General features: G+C 31.0%; 1 protein-coding gene across 1 annotated transcript in view; it reads right to left on the reverse strand.

Moving 5' to 3' along the window:
• Positions 1–462: 462 nt before the first annotated feature.
• The window catches only part of MANEA (mannosidase endo-alpha), a 48,850-nt gene continuing 38,294 nt past the window's right edge, over positions 463–11,018 (reverse strand). The window contains exons 4-5 of the mRNA XM_011360755.2: positions 6,316–6,392; positions 463–5,530 (exon numbers count right to left, since the gene is read on the reverse strand). Of these exons, the coding sequence (XP_011359057.1) occupies positions 4,888–5,530; positions 6,316–6,392 (720 nt within the window). The 3' untranslated portion in view covers positions 463–4,887. The remainder of the gene's footprint in view (positions 5,531–6,315; positions 6,393–11,018) is intronic.

Below are 11,018 nucleotides of genomic sequence, written 5' to 3' on the forward strand. Positions count from 1 at the left end.
TTTACCTCATATAGGAAAGGAGGTGTTTCTTTTCTGGCAATATGAACTATAATATCTTGCATTAACTTCTCAGAAGCTATTCTTGCTCTACTTTTAATTGAGACTATATTGTCACATGTTAACAGATTCTAATGAATCGTTTTTGAAATAAAGCATATAAGAAAGAAACACAGGTGAGTTAAAAGTAAGAAAGATAGGTTGAATGGCAGGTAGGCAGCAAAAGGGAAGAAAGTGGGCTGCAGAAGTTGGGGCTAGAATTCAACCCAGTTCTCAACCATTTCTACTAGCACTGTATTTACATTCTATTTTTAATTTCATCATTCATTATATTTTAATTTTTTAGTTTTTTTGGTGTGAAAATATACTTCAAATCTTTGTTTTGCAGAGTGCTCATATTTTAATAAGAGGAAACATTACCTAAACTCTATTTTAAAATGACATAAATGATAAAAGTGAAATAAATAATGCATTAACAGAACATTTTATTTGGGAATTAAATTAAGCCTTTAGCTACAAACACATAATACTCATATGAGAAAAAATGAAATAGAATTTGAGTTTGGTTACTGTTCATATCATTGTCACAAAATATTTTTCTTATAAAATATCTAAAAACATAATTTTCCAGAATGTACTATAATTAAATATAGCAACAAAGCAAATTTTCAAGAGTATAGCAATCAGATTTGCAATTGACTTTTTTACATGTAGTCAGAGATTAGACTGCTCCATTTTAATGTTAATGGCTTAATAGGCTACCATTTGGTTAAAATAAGTCTGGGTAATTAAAAATTGATATAGAGTACAGTGGTATTTAATAAATATAAATTTAGTATGTACAAATAAAAGTGGCATGCTACACTTAGGTGACTGTTCAAACATAGATTCCTAAAGTTATTGCATGTATTACGATTGAATTTCTTCTAAATATTCTCTTTTGCATTTGATATTTTTGAGATCAGGGTAAAGATCACATTACATTAGACCAATTACCAAATTAACATGGTGATATAATGGTTTGATAATGTTTTATAAAACTGACTTAAAAGTACTTTTATACACAGACATAAATGCATTTCAATGTGAATGAGTAGCTGGTTTGTCACTTAGAGTTGTTTACAATGATATTTGCTCAGATTTTTAACCATTTCGAAGTAAAAAACAAAAACACAAAAGCATGATCACACAATCCTATACCATAAGTTGAATTACATGTAGAATTATCTTACCATAGTCGTCATTGTTTTGTGTCATGAAATAGTTATTTCAATAGAGTAGCTTCTAAAAGACTTTTTTATCTTTATATTTAAATTTATTGTTCTTTATATAAATTGAGAAACTTGAAATCCAATATATACAATACTTTTAAATGAACATTCAATAGAAAAAGTGCCACTATATTTTGATTTTAGTAAATTTTAGATCTATGACTATTTGTTTATTAGGTCTCAAATTATTTTGTCTTTTGATGCCATAAATTAAATAGTAATTATAATAACAAAAGCTAATTATATTGAAAAATGCCCCCCCCACCCCGCTCCATTGACAGCTGGAATATAAAAGCACTACCACTAAGTTTTATAATTTGACCGAGAATGAATGAGTCTCTGTAATTAAGCTAATGCAGTACCTAAATTCTCAAAAACAATAACCTTACATTAAGCATATAATAACATTTAGCTTTTATGTGGCTATATGTCAGTATAAAATTAAATTTGGAGTACAGTTTTTAAAAAAGGACTATCTGAGCCAAAAAACTTCCTTTTGCTTGTGGCTAGGTCAATTGTTTTTTTAAATTTTAAAATTTTAAATATTTGTAAAAATAACTGAAATTTTGCTGATCATAAATAAAGTATGTAGCTTCTATACTATGGGACATGAGAGTGTCAACCTTAACTCAAAATTTAGATATAGACTTTCAAGGATTGTTTCTGTAGATGTTATAAAACTTAAGAGCAGTCATCGTGTTTAAATGAAATAAATGATCAGTTTGAAAAAGCAAAAGGTTATGAACTTAGGTTTTCAGGCAGCTTATTATCTTTGCTGTTTTAGCGGAAGATCAATTTCCTAAAGGATGTCAGAGCTAATATACAATTATATCCAAAGAATAAAAAAAAAAATAAGAAAACATCTCCCAAATTAAAAAAGAAAAGAAAAAAAGAAAAAAAAAACTTTTGTGTATTTGTATAACAAATTCACATTTAAAAAGTATGTACAGTTCAAGATATCTACTTTGTTAGTGCTACATATCTTGAAAGAGAAAATATACAAAAAGTGTGACTGAATTCTACTTTTCATCTGTTGGTCAGAAATCAAATATTTCATAAATAGAAAAATGTTTATATCTAAGATACAATATATTTCATGTATGCTTTTATTAGATTAAAGTTAACTACTTTATATAACAAAATAGTCATCTTTTAATTACGCTCTTAAAACAGAAAAAAGTTAACATGTAACTGATATAAACACTAATAACAGCAGTTTTTGACAATATTAATCTTTAAGAGAAACAGTGAAGGAAAGATTTGGTGTCTTCACAGTCAGAACATGTAGACCACTTAAACCATAAAAGAATTCGTTATGATTCGTGCATTGCATATATTACATTTTTTTCTTTGCAAACCTATAGTTTTTATAATTAGGAAATCAATTCTTTGCTCTTATTTGCTTGTGATCATGATGATCTAAATGGTGCTACAAGTCAAATGGTAAAGGCAACTCAGCTGTAATAAATACCTGAGGAAGATTCTGAAGCATTCCTCCCTAAGAATAATAAAACTGTTAGAGAGAATTCTGCCTAATAACCTGTTTTTAAAATCAGGAGAAAAGAAACATAACATTCATATAATTATAAATTAGTAAACTATTATGTGCTCAGATTCCAAACATTCTTCCCTTGATAACTTTCTGCAATGAAAACAGAATGTTTTATTTTACTTTGAAACGTGAATGACTCTTACTGGCTGGTTGGGGTAATATGCTGGAACCACAACAAAGGTCAAAGGTAAACTGTACTGTAGTAGATTATCTGTCTCCAGTAGGAGTAGGATAGGAAGTGGTGCTATCCACGTTGAGGATTTGCCGACCATGTTTTTATACACTTTCCCTGAATCTTAGAACTATTTCATAAAATTAATTTTGTTTCATAGTGGGTTCAAATATACCTCTGTAGTAGATATTTCTCTAAATTTTAATAAAACATGGTACATTATAAACTATTATTAGGTATGACATTTAGAGTTTATCCCTAAGAAAATATATAGTGGCTAACTGGATATAAGAAAAAAAAAAATCCACAGGTTATATCTGTATGACTGTTCGTATGAAGATGGTTATATCAGCATAGTGATTTTTTCTTGTAATTACTTGTAGAAAGTAGACTATTACTATAGTACTAATTTCCTGTGGCATGATCATTCTAAGGAACAGCAAATTCTTAAGCTATAAATAAGTTTGACAATCATGCCTCTTTTTAAAAAACACATTTTACTTCAAAAACACTGCTGAAAAATAAATTTCACTGCTAACTTGTTTCTGTATGAATGTCTTCATACTCTGAAGATATATATGCATTATTGTTTAGTATTACCCTATTGCTTTAATAGAATATCTAAGAAATAATATTCATGTAATAGCATATATGATTTTTAGTTCTCGTTACAAATATTAACTATAATAATAGAATGCATTCTTTAGTTTTTAAAGTAAAAAGATTCATTTTTATCATACAGGTGATTGATAAATTTGTCACAATATGACAAACAATTGATCACAAGCATTTAACCCGTAAGAACCATAAAAGTATAATGTTTTTAAATAGGAATTTTATACAATAATTTAAAATATTGTCTTTTAAATAAAAGATTTCCAGCATTAATTGTTAAACTTAATCAAATGTGAAACTTCAGGAAAAAATTTAAGATATAAAGGAATTTTTATTTCCATGTCCCTAAAATCTAAAAAAAGCTAAGTAAATGTTCTCTATTACTTTCGGTAAAAATAGCTTAAAATATTAAAAGAAGGCAATCCAAAAATAGTATCACTTTTTTCTTATTTAACAGTTGGTCTCTGATTAATATTAAATTCTAAAACATGTATAGTAGAACAAGTTAACATTAACAAGATACTCTAAAAATGATAACATTTTGAGTATTACATTATTGTAATAATTGTGAAGCAACTAAGTTTTCTTAAGACTTGAGTAACAATTGTTAACTTTTATAAAATAACTTTCTATAGCTTCTAAAATCTGGAGTTCAGCATTGTAAAGCAGAAACATTAGACATGCAAAACATCTAGCATGCTACGGGTAACCAAAAATCTGCAAATGATATACATTGTGCTGTAGAAAGCAGGTCTTCCTAACACAGTATGGTTCACAGTAAGGTTTAAGGTATGATTTTACTTTTCTTAAGAATTATCCAGAATCCAAACACCAATACAATAAAGTTGTCTGAGTCATTGAAAAAACTTAGTACACTATTTTTTTCAGTTTTTCTTCAACATACCAAATATACGCACAATCTTATTTCTTTGGGCCCAGAATACAAGTAGAATTTAACTGTGTGCTAACTACTTTATGTAACAAGCAATTACCAATTATAAAATAAAAATTAAATTGCTATGAAAACAGGATTTCAATTTCAGTTATAAATTTAGCGAATGATGCCACAGGGGATGTTTCTGCACAATGTTCTCTCAGGCATTTTCTCAGTGCAGTGTTGTGAAGCATGGCAATGATAAAATTACTACCTTTAAAAAAGTGCAAATTATCTTCATTAAAGATAATTGTAATAATGCATCTTAATTTTTACAGTTTTCTGTCTATAACTAAAAAGAAAAGGCATTTACTGAAAATAGGTGAATTCTATAATAAACAGGCAGCTATTGATCTAATGCATAAGTTGCTCTTTCCTTACTATATATTCCAGACCACTTGCGAGTTAGTTCTAGATAAAGACTTGGTTTATGAGGCCGGTAATCCAGGTACACTGTACTGGTAGTTCTTTTGGGAATAGCCTTTTCAATCTGAGTTCCTTCATGCCACTCATTAAAAGAGGTGATAGAAATCACACTGGGGTGGGTTTGGAGAGCAGCACGCAGAGCCGTTTCATAATATTTCCCATTGATTCTGTTCCGAGTGTTTTGAGCATTCCATGGACGGATGCTGGTATCTATATATCCTGGCCCCACACTTGGGATAAATATTAGTTTGAAGTGATCACAAAATAATTTTAGCTTAGCCCAATTCTCATATGATGAGCCGTAAGTAAAGCCATTTGTGGCAAAATATGTATAAATTCCATCAAAACCACCTTGAAGGATATCATATTTATGCTTGTCTTCTACTAGAAGTGCAATGAACAATCCATCATAAGGAGAATTGCGAATGCTCTGAGACCCTGAGACGGTTAACAGATTGGCCCATTGTTCAGGCTTTGTAATATAGGAATCGTAGACATAAAACATTGGAAGAGCATTGCCGGTCTTAGTCTTGTACCTGTAAAAAGCCGGATGATTTCCATATCTACAATACAAACATATGTAAAAGTGAAATTAATATTCACAACTCATTTGCCATACACAATAATTATTTATTGAAAATGAAGGTAATCAGTACAGTTGAAGCAAAATGTTTACCTTCTTTGGGGAGTCAGTTAAATAATTATTAAAAATGCATTGATTTTATACATTGGGAAATGAAATACTGGATACATTAAGACATTACCAAATAAGAAATTATATTATATGAGGTTTACAAATGATGACTAACACCATGAAGAGCCCATTTTCTATATGAATATATGCTTTTAAAATATCAATGATAATTGGCCCACTGTTGCTGACAAGTTTCTTTGTAAGAGTATGGCATCTGTCACTGACTATTATCAGTAAAATAATAATTTGTTCAAGGGAACAAAATGAAACTGTATTAATTTTTTTCCCTGTAATCAGACTAAATATAAATAAAAATATTAAATGTCAGTCCCTTGCTATAAACAGTTCACAGAGTTTAAAAGAAAACTCTGTATGATTTAAAGAATATCAATTTAAAATGTCAGTATGATAGAAATCATAAATAGCCTAATAAACACATAAAATAAAAATCTTTATTCATACAGAGAGTGAATTGTAAGGAACTTCAGAAATGTTCCTCAAAATGACTGCAATATTCATTACAAAATTAGTTTTATTTTAATGTCAGACCATAAATCATTCAAATCTCTCAAACAGAATTTAAATGTACTTTTCTTACAACAGTAAGTAGCACTGGATCACAAACTGGTGATTATAAACACAGAAGAAACTCACTTGTCTATAATATATTTGATATTTTTGTACATGCTTTGGTCATCTCGATTGTAATATGGTTCGATGTGAAAAGTGACCTAAAACAAAAATATTGATTAGAAAAAAAATTATGATGTAAAAATAAAAGTATATTCCATATTTTAAATTAATTCCATGATTTAATAACCTTAATTTAAAATGCTTACTGAACACAAAAGTTACTAGAGAGTTTAATAGACAATGTACTACGCTTTCTCTAATAAATAATATCCTAAATATTTTATACATTTACCTCAGTTAATTCACAACTCTATAGGTACTTACTATCTTCATTTTCTACACGAGAAAATCAAAATTAAGATAGGTGCGATAACTTGTCACACCCAGCGAGCTGGAGGCAGTGGGTATTCTGAATTCAGAGCTCAAATGTTCAACCACTGTGCAATACTACTTCTTTTATGTTTATTCCTTGTAAAGAATAAATAGGGATATATTCTATATTCAAACATCTTTAAGAAAGGCAAAAAAATGGTCTAGAAAAATCTGAGTTGTTTACAGGTGTGATCATTAGGCTTACACTTAAGTGGAATCAACAGCAAATGTCTTTAAGTGCCAAATTCTACATAAATGAAAATATCATTTTACAAAATAATGTTTAATTTGTACTATTAATAGCCACTAGTACTATAAAGGACAATAATTTTTAGAATGCTTATTCATATGGTTTATATATCACTAATAGTAGAAAGCAGTAACCAAAAGTACTTAAATACTGAGCACAGAAGGCTCCATTTTAAAAAAAAAAATAGGTATCATTGTTTAATAACATAAAAATTTCAGGTGTACAGCATTACAATTCAATGTCTACTGCATGCTCATCACCGAAAGTCTGGTTTCTAATCATCATCATCCTACATCTGACCCCCTTTACCAATTTTTCTCTCCCCCCTCCTGTAATCATCAATTTATTATCTATGAGTTTGTTCATTTTTTAATTTTCTACATGAGTGAAATCATATGTTCTTTGTCCTCTGTCTGACTTATTTCACTTAGCATCATACCCTCAAGATCCATCCATGTTGTTGGAAATGGCAATATTTCACCTTTTTTATGAATGATTATTCCACTGTATATAGGTACCACATCTTTATTCATCTGTCAATGGACATTTACGTTATTTCCATATCTTGGTTATTATAAATAATGCTGCAATGAACACGGGGTACACATATCTTTTCAAATAAATGTTTTCACAGTCCTTGGATAAATACCCAGAAGAAGAATTGCTGGATCATATGGTAGCTCTATTCATTTTTTTTTTTTTTTTTTAAGAACCTCAATGCTGTTTGCCATACTGGTTGTCTCAATTTACATTATCACCAACAGTGTATGAGGGTTCCCTTTTATCTACATCCCCTCCAACATTTATCTGTCTTTTTGATAACAGCCATTCTAATTTATGTTTGGTGACATCTCATTGTGCTTTTGATTTGCATTTCCCTAAAAATTAGTGAAGTTAAACATCTTTTCATGTACCTGTTGGCCACCTGTATGCTTTCTTTGGAAAAATGTCTATTCAGATCCTCTGCCCATTTATAATTGTTTTTTGTTGTGTTTGAATTGCATGAGTTCTTTATATATTTTAGAGATTAATCCCTTACTGGAAATATCATTTTCAAATATCTTCTCCCATTTGGTTGGCTGACTTTTTGTTTTGTTGATGGTTTCCTTTGCAATGCAAAGTCTTTTTAGTTTGATGTTCTATTTCTTTATTTTTGTTTCTCTTGCCTTTGAAGTCAAATGCACTAGAATATCACTAAGACTGATGTCCATTAAGTTTAGTGCCTATTTTTCTTCTATATATTTTATTGTTTCACGTCTCATGTTCAAGTCTTTGAGATAATTTCTATATATGGTGAAAAACAGTGATCTAGTTTTATTCTTTTGCATACAGTTGTTCAGTTTTTCTAGCACCATTTAAGAGACTTTTCTTTCTCCATTATATATTCTTGTTTCCTTTGTCATAAATTAGTTGTCTGTATATGTGTGGGTTTATTTCTAGGTGCTTAATTATTTCCCATTGGTCTTTTTGTCTGTTTTTCTGCCAAAACCATACTGTTTGATTACTAAGCTTTGTAGTATAGTTTGGAATCAGGAAGTGTAATGTCTCTGGCTTTTTGCTCCTTTCTCAGCGGATTGCTTTGGCTATTGGGATTTTTTGTGGCTACATATGAATTTTTGGAATGTTTTTTCTATTTCTGTGAAAAATTCCATTGGGATTTTGGATTTTAACAGGAATTGCATTGAATTTCTAGACTGTTAAAATGTCCATATTACCTAAAGCAATGTTTATTCTTTTAATCTATGAATACAGTATCTTTCCGTTTCTTTGTAACTTCAATTTCTTTCAACAATGGCTTGTTGTTTTTAGTGTACAGGTCTTGCACCTCCTTTTAAAAGTTTATTGCTAGGTATTTTATTCTTTTTGTTGCAATTGTAAATGAGATTGTTCTCTTCATTTTGCTTTGTGATACAACACTGTTAGTATATAGAAATGCAACAGATTTTTGCACATTGATTTTCTACCTTACGACTGTTCTGTACTAATTTATTATTTCTAATTTCTTTTAGAAGAATCTTTAAGGTTTTCCATATACAAAATCATATCATCCACAAATAATGACACTTTTACTTCTTACTTTCCAATCTGGATACCTTTTATGTCTTTTCCTTATCTAATTGCTCGGGCTAGGACTTATAGCAGCACTATGTTGAATAAAAGTGGCAAGAGTGGGCATCCTTGCCATGTTCCTGATCTTAGAGAAAAAGCTTTCAGTTTTTCATCATTGTTGTAGGTTTGTATATATATGGCTTTTATTATGCTGAGGTACTTTACCCACTGTAGTCACAGTTTTTATCATAAATGGATGCTGTATCTTGTCAAGTGCCTTTTCTGCATCTTCTGAGGTGTTCATATGATTTTTATTCTCCATTATGTAAATGTGGTATATCAGAATGATTAATTTGCAGATGTTGAATCATCTTTGCATCCCTGGAATGAACCTCATTTGATCATGGTGTATAGTCCTTTTAATGTATTGTTGTATGTGATTTCTAGTATTTTGTTGAGGATTTCTGCATCTATGTTCATCAGAAATATTGGCTGTAATTTACTTTAATTGTGTTGTACTTGCCTGGTTTTGGTATTAAAGTAATGTTGGCTTCCTAAATGAGTTAGGAAGCATTCCCTCTTCAATTTTTTGAGTTTGAGAATGGTAACTATTAAATGTCCTATGAATGTTTGGTAGAATTCACCACACTTTTGTTTCTTGTAAGATTTTTGATTACTATTTACATTTCCTTGCTAGGGATCAGTCTAGTCAGATTTTGTATTTCTTCATGATTTGGTCTAGGAATGTTATATGATTCTAAGAATTTACCCATTTCTTCTAGGTTATGCAATTTGGTGGCATATAGCCTTTCACAGTATTCTTTTATGATCCTTTATATTTATGGTATCCATTATAATTTTTCCTCTTTCATTTCTGATTTTATTTGAGTCTATTTTCCTTAGTGAATTCAGCTAAAGAGTTGTCAATTCTGTTTATCTTTTCGAAGAATAAGCTCTTCCTTTCATTAATCTTTTCTATTGTCTTTTTAGTATCCATTTCCAATGCCTTTTAAGGAATTTTCCATCTCACTGAGTTCTTCAGTTACAGAACTTCTGCTTTGTTCTTTTTGAATTATAATCTCTTTGGTAAAGTACTCCTCATTACTTTTGTTTCTGAGCTCACTTAATTGCCTTTCTGGGTTTTTTTGTATCTTCTTGAGTTTCTTCATGGATGGCTATTTTTAATTCTCTATCATTTAGATCACAATCTTCCATGACTTTACGTTTGGTTACTGGAGAATCATCTTCATGTTACCTTGGTTGTTCCACAGGATGGTGCATTTTCAGCTTTAAAAACTATATTTAGGTACCTTTTTATTCAGCAATTGAGCAGGCTAATAATTGAGCAGGCTAATAATTATATAACTGCTGATGCCACAGTTGATGGTGCCACTGTGGCGGGTGCCATAGCTGTGTCTGAGACAGCTGGGTCCTGAAGCACCACCACCGTGGTGCAGGAGTGGAGAAGGCTTCAAGAACCCACAGCTACCTCGCTCCCTATGGCCCTGGGCACTGCTGCTACCAGGCCCTCCAGAGGTGTAACCATAGCCGCAACCAGAGATGGAGGCAGATTCTCAAGTGCCAGTGCTGCAGGACACCATTGTGGGTACTGTGTAAATTAGTACCTAACTCTAAGGAACCTGGGAAGACTCTCACCCACCAATGCAGTCTATAGGTAAGAGATGAAACTCTACATGGGATAGAGGAGCCAGCCAAAATGCCTAAGTGCTGGGCAAAAATTTGGTGAGGACAGACCTGGGCAGGAACTCATGCATTAGAACTTGTAGAAGTCTCACCTTCCCAAAGGGAGACTCCAGCATATCACTGGAGGAAAAGAAAAATACATATTTGGAGGCTGTAAGAGAAACTTTTCCAGTACCACACCTCCGCCTATGGAAACACTAAAAAGGACTGATTTTCTGGTGACCTCTCTCACAGAGAAAAAGGAAAGTGCTGAGTACCTGGTTATCCCAGCTGGAGAAATCCATTCTCTCCACTAGTACCTAGAATAATATGGTGAAAGCTCAAAAGTCTGTGGGTGTGTGCCCGGGGG

This window comes from Pteropus vampyrus, unplaced genomic scaffold (assembly GCF_000151845.1).
Source record: "Pteropus vampyrus isolate Shadow unplaced genomic scaffold, Pvam_2.0 Scaffold58, whole genome shotgun sequence".
NCBI lineage: Eukaryota > Metazoa > Chordata > Mammalia > Chiroptera > Pteropodidae > Pteropus > Pteropus vampyrus.